This window comes from Leucopleurus acutus (assembly GCF_964270905.1).
Source record: "Leucopleurus acutus genome assembly, chromosome: 8".
Classification (NCBI taxonomy): domain Eukaryota; kingdom Metazoa; phylum Chordata; class Mammalia; order Artiodactyla; family Delphinidae; genus Leucopleurus; species Leucopleurus acutus.
In genome coordinates this window covers 29,575,793-29,590,469 of record NC_139151.1, presented here as the reverse complement: position 1 = coordinate 29,590,469, position 14,677 = coordinate 29,575,793, and the positions used below count along the sequence as shown (strand labels likewise).

At 38.6% G+C, this 14,677-nt stretch overlaps 1 protein-coding gene across 2 annotated transcripts in view; it reads right to left on the bottom strand.

Moving 5' to 3' along the window:
- PDGFD (platelet derived growth factor D) overlaps nucleotides 1–9,322 on the bottom strand; it is a gene marked incomplete at its 5' end in the record, with an annotated part of 240,882 nt that extends 231,560 nt beyond the window's left edge. For both annotated transcript variants that reach the window (XM_082844745.1, XM_082844746.1), the window contains one exon: nucleotides 9,199–9,322. In XM_082844745.1, the coding sequence (XP_082700871.1) occupies nucleotides 9,199–9,322 (124 nt within the window). The remainder of the gene's footprint in view (nucleotides 1–9,198) is intronic.
- Between the last annotated feature and the right edge of the window lie 5,355 nt (nucleotides 9,323–14,677).

The window sequence follows — 14,677 nt, the reverse complement described above, 5'->3', positions numbered from 1 at the left end:
TGCTTTACAATGGTGTGTTAGTTTCTGCTTTATAACGAAGTGAATCAGCTATATGTATACATATATCCTCATATCTCCTCCCTCTTGCATCTCCCTCCCACCATCCCTATCCCACCCCTCTAGGTGGTCACAAAGCACCAAGCTGATCTCCCTGTGCTATATGGCTGCTTCCCACTAGCTATCTATTTTACATTTGGTAGTGTATATGTGTCCATGCCACTCTCTCACTTCAACCACTTACTTTAAAAACATGATAGTACATAGTTGATTACTTCATGTTCACTGTGCATGCATTTCATGCAAATGAGTGCTTCTCTATTACCTCCCTCCTCTAGATTTCATCCACATGGATATTGTACAAGCTCCTAAAGCTTAAAGTATCCACAAATTAATTTTCTACCTTCATGACTTTCCCTCATCTGTTCTTCCTCTTCTAATCCTTATCCTGTTCAATAATACAAACAGCCATCCAGACAATTAACAGAAAACTTACAGTCACCCTAGCTTCAGAGTTTAAACGTCCTTGCTCCCATTCATTTACAATATGATAGGGCTCATGTGGCCCAAATATCAGTCATAAACAGAAGACAGTGATTGGTTGATTTACTGACTCTTCAAACCTTATTGAGGAGAAGTCCTACGTGCCAGGCAATGAAACAGATAATGAGGTGCACAGCTTCATTAAATATAACAAGTATGCTCACATCAGCAGATGGCAGATTTGTAAATAAATAAGTACCATGGAAAAATTGGGAAAACAAAGGAGTAGCCAATTCTACCTAGAGAGAATTGGGAGTCAGAAAACGCTACATAGGGTGGTGCAATTCCTGTCTAAAATGTGATACCTGGTCAGCACATTCACTCAATAGTTCATTCAAAAACAATTATGATGTGTCTGGAAGAAAAACAACAAAAGGATTAATACTGCTAAGGAATTCACCATTGGATGAATAACCCAATATTTTAAAAAACTGATAATTTCACTCTGAGGCCTACTGAATTGGAGCATTTCCTTTAAGTGCCAGTGGGATCACCCATTGCAGACCTCAAGAAGTGAAATATAAAGACAGATCAAAAGCTCGATAAACAGTAGAATCAGTAAAAATAGATTTACACATCATTCACATATAAGTAGCAATTGACACTTTGGAAAAAACTAAGATCCTCTTGAGACTAACAATGAGGAAAAGTGAGAAGATAAGGCTAAGGCCAGAGCCTTAAGGGCAGACAGGAAGATGAAGACTCAGCCAAGGAGACAAAAAAATAAATAAGTAAAAGAACACTCAATGATATAAGGGAAAATTTCTATGTGGTTATTCAATGTCATATTTCTATAGTATAAGTATTCTGTTTTTTAAATATTATAAGTTTATATAATATATATGTACATATCTACCTCCAAAATGCTTCAGTTGTAGAGCTTGATAGGTTATAATATGACATTATTTTTTAACTTTAAAAGTTTCTTTTTATATTAACAAGATCCCAATTATATTCTAAGATTTTCCCCACTACTTTCACTATTTATAATGGTTACAGGGACAGAACAAAACATAAGATAAACTTTTTAAGCCTTTTCTAATCTTGTTTCTCCAAACAACCTAAAATAAGTACTGTGTTAATTCTGGCTTTATTTCTATCACCATTTCAAACTTACATTTAGGAATAGTTAAGGAAAAGGAGGGGTAGTGTCAAACCAAAGGAAGAGATCATTTCAAGAATGATCACAAAGGAGGCTACAGATCACAGTGACCTCACCCAGAGTGGTAGGGATGACTTCAAACTGCAATGGGTAAGGAAAACAAGAAGTAGAGACAGTAAGGCACGGTGAGACTGAAGAAGTTTATACGGTGCTAAAATGAAGAAAAACATTAAAACAACTTATATATGTTGTGGGAGAATGCAAAGACACTTAAACATATGTGTGGGCTAACAGGATGGAGACAATAAGAAGGGAAGTTTAAATACAGGAGAGTAGTAAAGTCTGTGGGTTTAGGGCATGGGTTTGAAGGAGTCAGAAAGAGGCAGAATCCTGCACAGGAGAGAGACCAAGAGCACAACACCCTCATGCATGACTGAACAGAGTCTAATTTATAAGAGCACTGCTGCCTCCCTGATCCCGACATAGTATTAACACTAATACCAGTTTTACACTGTTGTTGTTGTTTAGCAACTACATCATTTGTTGAAGCATAAGCTGTGTTCAACTAAACCAGTTAGAAGATAAAGATATAGACATATCTCTATCTATCTATCTATCTATCTATCATTCTATCTATCTAGCATAGCACAAACTGAAATTAATTCAAGTTATTCCATTCTGTAATTATGCAGTTGTTTTTATTTTCTAACCAAAGAGCTAGATTTTGCATTTATCCCTGCTGAATTTCGTTTTGATAGGATCAGCCCATCATTTCGACCTAAGAGTATGTAGATTCTCTAATTCAGCAGTCAGCAAACTACAGCCTGCAGGCCCACTGCCTGTTTATGTAAATAAAGTTTTATTGGAACACAGCCACACACATTCATTTATGGAATTCCTATGGCTGCTCTCTTGCTATAATGGCAGAGTTGAATAGTTGCAACAGAGACCTCATGACTTTAGGAAAGCCTAAAATATTTACTATCCGGCCCTTTATAGAAAAAATCAGCCAAACTCTATCTAATTCAACCTGTTAACTATTTTTTCCAGATAAAATATGCAAGTAAATGTGTTTTCTGTGTCTTCATTCAAGTTATTCAGAATCCTGAACCCAATAGGGTCTAATCCAAAATGCAGATAAAAATTCCTGTTCACCTCCCTCTTGGCTAACACAAATCTATTAGTTATCACTAAAAGAATGATAATAACAGTCCATTATTATCCAGACTATAATTGTTCTTTTCCATAAGGTTGTCATAGTAAGCACTGTCAATTTTCTGGTGGAAATCCATCTATACATAAGCTAATACCACTTCCAGTTTATGATCCTGGTAAACCTATTAAACATACAATCTAAACTTTCCTTTATGACTCAAGAACATCCCCTAAAATCAACAATTTTACTGGGCTGTAATATAGTACTTCCCCGGTGACATACAGAAAGAGATTATAGTCCATTTGGGCTGCTATAACAAACTTCTACAGATTGAGTGGCTTAAAACTACTGATATGCATTTCTTATAGTCTGAGAGGCTGGGAAGTCCAGCAGATTCCATGTTTTTCTGCTGTCTCCTCATGTGGTGGAAGAGGTGAGGATATCTCTGGGGTCTCTTTTATGAGGGCGCTAATCTCATTCATGAGGGCCCTGCTCTCATGATTCTAATCAACTTCTAAGGGCTCCACTTCCTAAGATCATCACACTGGGGGTTGGGATTTCGACATACAAATTTTGGGGGGACACAAATAAATATTCAGTCCATTGCAAGCTGGAACTATTCTCACCTGTTTCAATAAGAAGCCTAAGCCTGAAAAAAAGTAAGAGGAAGCAGGAAAACTACTAGCTGTCACTTCTCAATGCTAATAGTGTGAATATATCGAACCAGTACTGTTCTCTATTCTAACACCATGCTCTTGCTGTGCTGTGGATCAGGGAAACCACATATGCAAGTGAGGTAGAGCTACATGGAAAGTAAAGGAAAAGGGTATATAAGTGTCTACCACAGGAACTTTACGACCTCATTTATACACGTTGCGACACTGATTTGGCCTTTAAGTGGATCTGTTGCACATATATTAGTTCATTTGGTTGCGTTTTACATAGTTGAAGCTGTTGAATAGTGAAATTCTGTAAAAGTAGGCTCTTACTATATAGCTTATTAAAGGTTTTAGCAAAATGCAGAGCTTAGCAGCAGATTCTCACATTGGATCTGAAATGACTTGTTCAAAACTAACACAGCATATTCAACCCATTCTCAGAGCCCACACTCAAGAACTGTCACTGAGCTCCCTCAGTCCAAAGAAGGCATGCTAGATTTCAAATTTCAAAAATCAAGAGTCCTAACATACAAGGTTTCAAATCACGTTTGGCTCATATTTATAGACAAAGCACGGCACCCAAAACTGTCCGTCTTTATAAACACTCTACAAAAAGTGCTCAAGTAAAAAACCCCAAACTTGGGACAAGATCACTCTTCATAATGAAGGACAGCTCATGTGCTATGACCTCCCTGTCTGCACAGGGCACAAATCACAAAAAACACAGTATTAATCTATAAAAATTAAAGCTAATAAATGAATGTCAGCATATCAGGGTGAAGAGCAAAGATATATTACTATATTCATCATCAATGCTTGTAAGAAACAAGGCACGCTTCATTCTTATTCTGAAAAAAAATTCTTGGAAGAAAATATTTCTGTCTGTGCACTTTTGCACTTTAGTGTCTCACAGGCTTATTCCTTTATGTAGGACTTACATTTGGTCCTAAAATACTATATGGGGAGTCAGAACATTTTTGCTGCAGCATTTTTCTTGTATTCTTCCCTTTTGCTACTGTATATCATCCCCCTGTAGCTTTTTGCTGAAACTGTCCTTCACGTAAAAGTTATATAAAAATGTCCCTTTTAAAATTGCATAAATTCTGAAATGAAAAAGTTTGAAATAACTTAAAATGTTGCCAAACACTAACCAGATTACCTTTGTGATTTACATTACCCTAATGAGATCTCAGATCCAGTTAATAAAATCCAATATCTGGCATGCTGTGCTGCAGAGGGGCTTCCAGGGTGAGGGGAACTCAGTGATATCCAGGCACTGGGCACTTTAAATATAGAAATTTTGAACTAGGCTCCTATTTTAATACAGGAAGAATTTTATTAAAATGATTAGCTAGTGCCTTTTTACAATAATCATATTTCAGCAAAGAAAGTTCATAAGTTCCAGAAGGAAGATGATTTGCATCATGACTCAGCTCTCAAGGACAGAGACATAAATGTCTATATCCTCCAGACTCTCAGAATGATGTGATTCTCTGAGACCACACATGCTCAGGAGTCCCATGTAAGTGGCTCTGGAGACATTACTCCATTGTTTGACCCTATGGTACTAAAATAATAAAGGTTTGCTTTCATTTGTTGAAAGGGAAAAATCCTGTATTCAAAAATCACTGTCATTCAATGAACACACAATGGTTATTAGTATAACTCACAACCTTATGGCATCTTCCACTATACGCTGTGGAGATATCTGGCTAAACTCACCTCTTTAAAAGAACCTCTATTGAGTAATATAAACTATGGTGGCAAGTCAAAGCCATGTTGCATTCAAAATATGTAATCTCCATTACGCTCTGTAGCCTTAATACACTTAGAGTTGAACAGAAAAATATAAATACAGAAGAACCTCAGATTTAGACACTAATGTGATTCTTAGCTTTCAGACACTTTAAAACTAATTTGTTTAAATTACCCTCTGGTTTTTTTTTTGCCTTTCCTTTAAGTTCTGATCTTTGCACCAAAGTCGGTGTGCTGTCATCAATGAGGACAATAGAAACTGATGTTATTTAAGAAATAAGCTTGACCACTTAAAAGAGAATCTCAGACCACAATTACTAAAATTGCAGGCCAATCATAAGATAATGATAATAGACAATAGACAATTCAAGTCCTGGCATACTAAACAACCAAACAGAACTATATTCAGAATCATTTACCACCAACACCTGTACTTTCTGAAAGCAAAAAAGGGTCAAGAAAATGAAGAGTGCATCTGTAATCTTAACTCCATAAGCAGGAAGTTCTATCTAGTTAGATTTAAAAATAAGTAAGCAATACTGTCAGTTAATTGCTACCTTCACACTTCTTGATTCACACTCTGAAAAACACCAGTTGTGCCCAGTTATTATAACAAAAGCACCAACTGCACAGGCACTAAAATAAAAATATGTAGATGCTATTGCTAAAGGAAGATTTTCTCTGTGCTAAGAGTTGGATCAGGAATGGGTTTCAAAAGTAAATCAGTTTGAGAAAGAATAACAAATATGATATAAGGAAGCATAAATACTCAAGCACTGCAAACTGTTATATTTTAATTCTTCTTAGCTATAGAACCTATTAGTTTCCTCCTGGAGACAGGGACCAAATTCAACCACCCTCTTCCTTGGGTCACCTTTTGTCATTCTGCAAGTGCTGGCAAGGGCTCTACAGACATCCCTTTTAGAACAAGAACATAATGTGATGAAGATTTCTGAAAGACCGGGAGACTGCAACAGAGCAGCCTCCTATACTGGGTAGAAGGAGACTATCATTTACCAACCTTCACACTTTATCTCCAATTCATTTCTTAACTACTTCAGTTACCTGGAGCTATTAGGTACTGGGAGACCAAAAAACAAGATTCTGTATCAGGCTGGATAGGATCCAACATACCTCATGCCAAGAACAGGGGATGCCTGTCATCATTCTTCCTTTCTTAACCCCAACATTAGGTAGCAGCTAACAGGGTCAGCAGAGACAAAACGATGGCCCTCAAGTGTAAAGACAGTTCCATCATTAGATAACGGTTTTGAAACCCCTAGTAAGGGCCATATCTAATCTTTTGTTAGATTTCCTACAATTTGTAATCTGAGGGCCAGGTCTTCTAAGGACCCTAAATTAATGTTTGGAAACTTTTATCTTCTATCTTCCCCTTATTGTATTCTCTGTTTATGTCCTCCACAAACTTATACCCTGTCTTAATCGGATCAAGAGTATTGTCCCCTTTATAGAGCCATTAAGGAACTTTGAGAGAGCAAGTTTAAAATGTCTGGAATCAGAACAAGGGTTTAATTTAATAAGTTATTGCTTTCTCTCATCAGCTCAATTGTTGCCATTAAAATTTCCCAGTGGCTGTCTAAACTTTTTCAAAGACCCTTTATTCTTACTCTCTCACCAAAACTCTACAACAGTGTTTCTCAACCTTTTCTTCATATCGTCACTCCCCTGGTTAAGAAGCCTTTTTAGACATTCTTTTTTTTTCTAATCACATCTGCTCCCTATGAATTGCTAATACTACAAATGTACTATATATCTGTTTATATGTACTGACCCTTTGGAGGACCACAAACCATTGTAATTTCTAAGACTTTTTTTCACCTCCTAAGATCTAACTGCTTTCCTTTGGGGCAATATTACCTTTTTTTGAGAATGTCTCTCTATAACAAGAATAAGCTGCCTTTTGAAAATTCCCCCAACTAAAAGTTCATTATGAGTGTTAATTATTTTTACTCTGTATACAACAATTTTCTTTTAATCCAACTACCTTTCCCCCTTTCCTAGCCTTATTTATAAATGAGATTGACACTGAGTTAAGTACTGAGCAATCTGAACTAATCAAAGTATGTTTGTGTATGTGTGCTGTAACTGCAAAACAGCTCTCGCTAAAATATGAAGAAATAAATCCAGGGTAGTTTTCAAATTTTAATAAAATAAAGTATTAGCATTTCTCGTATAGACTAGATAGATGTATGGAGTTTTAACAGCAAAAAGTAAAATGAGATTATTCTTTTCCAAAAAACAGAGATATGAGCTGCGTGACTTGGTTTTAGTCAGAATCTTGGGTTAATGGGCAATGGTTACATATTTTTCATTTTCTGTCCTTGATTTCTTGTAACTCATACTTGGGAAGCTAAGGATTACAAAATTATGGCTATGAAGTCATGCAAATTATAAATGGCATTTTACTCTATGTAGCTGAAAGGGCACATTAAGTGCAAACATTAACACCTCTAAAAACTCAATGAGTAGAAGATTGTCCCTGGTGGAAACATTAATGAGTGAAACAAAGCTATAAAAGTTTAGTCTTGAGCCTAAACCTTTTTTTTAATTAATAAGAAAATTTTGTGCTTACACTAAGATGAAGCGTTATCAAAAATGCACTGCTAGCATATTTTACACAAAATACTGTGATAAGGTAATTCTATAAATACAGGGTGACCTTCTGCCTGGAGGTTACTCTGTGGCTTCCCTATACCCCCTCCGCTTCAGATGACTTTAGCACACTGAAATACACAGCATACTTGCCATCAGAAAATATAATAAGGTTTTTGTTTGCTTGTTTCAAAGCACAGAAGCTTTTCAGTGATGTCCAAATTAAGGACATACCAAGAGAGAAACTGATAAGAAAATAAGAAGGCTAATATGAATTTACCAGAGGTCAAATGTTGCCAGCTCCAAGAGTGAAGCCATTAAGAATAGCTTGGTGATCTCCTTAGGAGATCTGTTAGAACTTTAATCAAGCAGAAGGAAAGAAAGATATTTTTGATGAAGGGAAAAAAAAAAAAACAAACACAAAAACCTATGGGTCAGTTCAGGTAGATGGTGGAAACAGCTGCAAATTATTGGCAACATCAGCTGTACTTAAGAATTCAGGAATAAATCAACTTCAGACCTTGGTGGAGGCCCAGAAAGTAAATAAACGCAATTAAAATCGCTGGAATCCAATGACCCAGGTGTCCTCCATAGTAAAGGAAAACAAACAAGTCTGCTTGGGACCTTGCTTAAGAGAGCTGCTTAAAGATCTTTGCTTCTTGCAAACAGTTGGAAAGAATTCTATGCAAGACAACTAATAGCAGAAGCCAGGTCCCCCAGGATACAGATAAAACTCCAAAAGGCATTTTCTCCCAGACTCTGAGTTTCTGAGCCACGATGAAGTCCACTGGAAAAAATCACTCTGGGGATGAAAAGGGCAACATACTGCACACCGCAGTATGCACACCACAGTCTCCTCAACATAAATTATACATAAATAAGTTCTCTGTTCCAGCTATCATTTCCTCTGAAATGAATCATTCCCTCTCCCCACACTTAAGAAAAATAAAAATAAATCACCCAGAGAAAGACACTCTTGAGTCCCTCCACAAATGCCCCAGCTATCCGTGTTTCCAGTCCAAAAGGTGGAGAGCCTGACCGTGGTGCGGCACAGCCTGCAACTTTCTTCAACTCTGGGATCCTAGCATCAGTTGATTGTTTGACACCAGAATGACTTCTCTAGGATCAGGGAGATGAGCCACCTGACCTATCTGATCCCCTCAGGCACAGATCCCACACCCCTCTGTCCATTCCGGAAGAAGGGGCTCTCTCAGGACTGGAGACAGGACCCGACCCCTCTTCCCCCTACCCCCCACCCGCCCATACACACAACCAAGGTTTATATGAAAGACTGAAAAGGGGTGTGGGACAACAATGATGACAACAAAAAACGTGATTACTTAATTAAAAAAAATAAAATCTGAGTCTCTTACCATCTCGCCTGAGGTTGGCGTTGCGCAAAGCTTTGATGGATGCGCTCTGCGGAGTTGCAGAAGTGTCCCGGTAGCTGCAAAAGTTTGAGCAAGCTAGCGTGTAGACAAGGATGAGCCGGTGCATTGGGATCAGCGACCTAGGGACAGCGTCGCTCCAAGAAAAAGCCGGGACAGGCTCCCAGGACCACGCCGCGCTCTGGCCCCCACGCTCGCCCTGCGGTAGCCCGGGCCGCCCCGCCGTGCTAGTCGCCGAGCTCTCCCCAAACTTCCTGCATGCTGAACTTTCCGCGCGCGGGTGGCGGCCGAACTTCCTTGTGGTGCTGAGAGTTGATAAATGGTGACGGGACAAACAACAGGTTGACGTTTGTTCGCCCCCTCCGGTGGCCGGCAGCTGCAACACAGGCTGCAGGGGGCGGGTGGCGCGGCGTCCCGGGCGGGCGAGCGAGAAGCCGCGTCCTCGGCCCCAGCGGCGGCGGCAGCCCCTGAGCTGCGCGCACTCGGGCTCCCAGCCGCGGCGCGCGCACAAGGCTGCCCGGGTCAAGCCGAAGCCCGCTCTGCCACTGAGCGCGCCCAGTGTGACCGTGAGACGCAGCTCTTCCCACCACTCTGGGCTTAACCCTAGACGTTAGACCAGAGGGACAGCGGGGGACAAGAAACTGGGTGGCCGGAGGAAGTGGAAGAGGGTAGAATCCCCAAACTTCTCCAGAGGTGATGGGCTCCTCCACCCATAAGACATGGCTCCTGCTTGGGTGATGGTGGGGTTTGGGGAGGAGGGCTGGAGTTGGAAGTTTGTCGTTTACAATAATCAAGATCAGATTCTACTCAGTCAAGATTTTACTAAGTGAAAAAGTGGAAGAGCTCAATAGTAAATGAGCTTGTTTCTGAGCTTCCTTTGAGCTCCAGTAGGTGTGACCTTGACCAAGTCAAGGTTAATTTCTCAGGGAGAAACACAGCCTGTCCTTCCTATCTCACAGGGCCCTAGGTATGAGGGGCGCGTGTGACCAAGTGTACAGTAAATCCTCAAGGGTGTTGGTATATGTCCCCCCCCACCCCCTGAAAAGTAGAAGGGTCTAGAAGTTGGGTGGGGTTGAGCCAGGACAGACAGGAAAGGTGAAGAAGTTGAGGGGGAATTGTGTTGTATTCATGGTCCACAAAAAGAGGCAGGGAACATCCAGGACTTTGGGCCTCCCTACTCTGAGTATCTGGAAGCTTGGAGGTCCAGAGGAACTGCCTCTGGATTCCAAGAACTTCTAGATCATGCCTCTATCTCCCAGGGGTAGGGGACTATATATGGAACAGGAGCAAATCAAGACTCTGCTGCTCACTAGCTTTGTCACCTTAAGTCATTTGACCTTTTGAGCCTCAGTTTCTCTACTTAAAAAAGGTGAGTAGTCATTCTTTAGTTTGTATTGTTGTGGTGAGAATTATATGAAATAACTTTAGTATTTTGCTTTGTTTGTACCTGAATCCAACTCCAGATTTACCTAATTTCTCAGCTGCTCAAGGAAGAGACATTTTCCAGTCTCTTTCAGGCCTTTCAGCTCCTGAAAGTCTGGGGTATGAGAATATCTCTATATATGATATAGAGAGAGAGCTGGAAGCCCTGAGAAGCCTAGGAAATTCAGGAAAATTTAGACTTAAGATTACACCATCCAAGGCTGACTAATACATGTGTTCTTTCTACATATTCAAAAATTAATGTGGTTTACCTCTTGGCATTTTTGTCTAAAACAGTGTTACAAACTGCGTGTTTGTGCATTGTGAAATAAATTACAAGACCAGCATTATTTTTTTTAATTGACTTTATTTTTTTAGAGCAGTTTTAGGTTCACTGCAAAATTGAGATGAAGGTCCAGAGATTTCCCATGTGCCCTCTGCCCCCACATATAAATGGTCTTCCCCATTATCAAATCCCCCACCAGAGTGGTACATTTGTTACAATTGATGAACCTGCATTTATGGTACACTCTTTGTTACATATGGTACACATAAAGGTTACATTAGCTCACTCTTGGTGTTGCACATTCTGTGGGTTTCAACAAATATAAAATGGTGTATTTGCCATTAAATATTGCATATTTGCCAATATTCATACCATATTCATCATTGTGGATCATACAGAGTATTTTTACTGCTCTAAAAATCCTCTGCTGCAACATTATTTTTAAATAAATATCAATAGAATGAAATAGAGTAGCTTAGGAATTTAATTATCAGATTATTTCATGACTATTTCGTTTCAAACACACATAAACACAGGGATATAAGAGGTATTTCCATCAAACCTGATCAAAAGGTTTCTAAGTCACTGGGAAAAGAGGTCTCAAAATATAATCAGTCCCTGGAAGAGGCACCGATGAGGGACATAAAACCAGGGCTTGCATTCGATCATTTAGTCACTCAGCAAGTTTTAATTAAGCATTAGATTTTCCCTCTTGCCATGGCCTAGTCTAAAAACCCTCGGGATAAAATAGTGAACATGAGAAATAAAATCTCTACTTCCTTGGAGCATACATTCTAATGGATGAGAGAGATCATAAACAAAGATATATCTGTATTAATAAGAGAAGAGGGTCAAAGATTGATGGGATAGGAGGAGGGTAATTAAAATATATGATACCACTTTTAAAAAGTGGTTGGAAACACTCATTAAATTTCATCCATAACTCCTGACATGAGAATATAGGAAATATTAGAAAATGTGCAAGTGGCTTATGTTATTATAAGCAAAGAAATACTCAGCAAGGTTATTTATCTCAATATCTTATATAAAATATTGAATTTAGAGCACTCAAAGTAGTTTTGTCCAAGATACTAATACTGTGCTCTCACAAGGTATTATTCACTCATAATGTCAAATAATTACCTGAGAATAGTAAAGGTTGTCACACATAATCAACATGTTCTTCATTTTTAATGTCAGTAAATAAACCAAATCAACTATAAAACCAAAAAATTAGGCACCTGAGCCTAACCAATTGTTCAGAAACTTGTTTTCAGTATTACCTAATACTTAATTCTTATAAATTATGTTGATTATATCAACTAAGGTATCACTGTACACAGAGTAGAGTTTAATAAAAATATATTGAGAAAATGGGAAAGGTCTGGTATCAAGATAATAGATAAGATTGTATCAACTGATTTTTTACATGTATCTCAAACTAACTTACCAACAGATTGAATTTGCCACTACAATTTTTTTAACATCTTTATTGGAGTATAATTGCTTTACAATGGTGTGTTAGTTTCTGCTTTATAACAAACTGAATCAGCTATACATATACATATATCCCCATATCTCTTGCGTCTCCCTCCCTCCCACCCTCCCTATCCCACCCCTCTAGGTGGTCACAAACCACCGAGCTGATCTCCCTGTGCTATGTGGCTCCTTCCCACTAGCTATCGATTTTACATTTGGTAGTGTGTACATGTCCATGCACTCTCTCACTTTGTCCAGCTTACCCTTCCCCTTCCCCGTGTCCTCAAGTCCATTCTCTAGTAGGTCTGCATCTTTAATTCCATCCTGCCTCTAGGTTCTTCATAACCACTTTTTTTTTTTAGACTCCATGTATATGTGTTAGCATATGGTATTCGTTTTTCTCTTTCTGACTTACTTCACTCTGTATGACAGACTCTAGGACCATCCACTCACTACAAATAACTCAGTATCATTCCTTTTTATGGCTGAATAATAGTCCATTGTATATATGTGCCACATATTCTTTATCCATTCATCTGTCAATGGACACTTAGGTTGCTGCCATCTCCTGGCTATTGTAAATAAAGCTGCAATGAACATTTTGGTACATGACTCTTTTTAAATTATGGTTTTCTCAGGGTATATGCCCAGTAGTGGGATTGCTGGGTCATATGGTAGTTCTATTTGTAGTTTTTTAAGGAGCCTCCATACTGTTCTCCATAGTGGTTGTATCAATTTACATTCTCACCAACAGTGCAACAGGATTCCCTTTTCTCCACACCCTCCACAGTGTTTATTGTTTGTAGATTTTTTGTTGATGGCCATTCTGACTGATGTGAGGTGATACCTCGTTGTAGTTTTGATTTGCATTTCTCTAATGATTAGTGATGTTGAGCATTCTTTCATGTGTTTGTTGGCAATCTGTATATCTTCTTTGGAGAAAGGTCTATTTAGATCTTCTGCCCATTTTTGGATTGGGTTGTTTGTTTTTTTCTTACTGAGCTGCATGAGCTGCTTGTAAATCTGGGAGATTAATCCTTTGTCAGTTGCTTCATTTGCAAATATTTTCTCGCATTCTGAGGGTTGTCTTTTGATCTTCGTTATGGTTTCCTTTGCTGTGCAAAAGCTTTGAAGTTTCATTAGGTCCCATTTGTTTATTTCTGTTTTTATTTCCATTTCTGTAGGAGGTGGGTCAAAAAGGATCTTGCTGTTATTTATGTCATAGAGTGTCCTGCCTATATTTTCCTCTAAGAGTTTGATAGTTTCTGGCCTTACATTTCGATCTTTAATCCATTTTGAGCTTATTTTTGTGTATGGTGTTAGGGAGTGATCTAATGTCATACTTTTACATGTACCTGTCCAGTTTTCCCAGCACCACTTATTGAAGAGGCTGTCCTTTCTCCACTGTACATTCCTGCCTCCTTTATCAAAGATAAGGTGACCATATGTGCATGGGTTTATCTCTGGGCTTTCTATCCTGTTCCATTGATCTATATTTCTGTTTTTGTGCCAGTACCATACTCTCTTGATTACTGTAGCTTTGTACTATAGTCTGAAGTCAGGGAGCCTGATTCCTCCAGCTCCGTTTTTCGTTCTCAAGATAGCTTTGGCTATTCGGGGTCTTTTGTGTTTCCATACAAATTGTGAAATTTTTTGTTCTAGTTGTGTGAAAAATGCCAGTGGTAGTATGATAGGGATTGCATTGAATCTGTAGATTGCTTTGGGTAGTAGAGTCATTTTCACAATGTTGATTCTTCCAATGCAAGAACATGATATATCTCTCCATCTATTTGTATCATCTTTAATTTCTTTCATCAGTGTCTTATAATTTTCTGCATACAGGTCTTTTGTCTCCTTAGGTAGGTTTATTCCTAGATATTTTATTCTTTTTGTTGCAATGGTAAATGGGAGTGTTTTCTTGATTTCACTTTCAGATTTTTCATCATTAGTGTATAGGAATGCCAGAGATTTCTGTGCATTAATTTTGTATCCTGCAACTTTACCAAATTCATTGATTAGGTCTAGTAGTTTTCTGGTAGCATCTTTAGGATTCTCTATGTATAGTATCATGTCATCTGCAAACAGTGACAGCTTTACTTCTTGTTTTCCCATTTTGATTCCTTTTATTTCCTTTTCTTCTCTGATTGCTGCAGCTAAAACTTCCAAAACTATATTGAATAAGAGTGGTGAGAATAGGCAACCTTGTCTTGTTCCTGATCTTAGTGGAAATGCTTTCAGTTTTTCACCATTAAGGATGATGTTGGCTGTGGGTTTGTC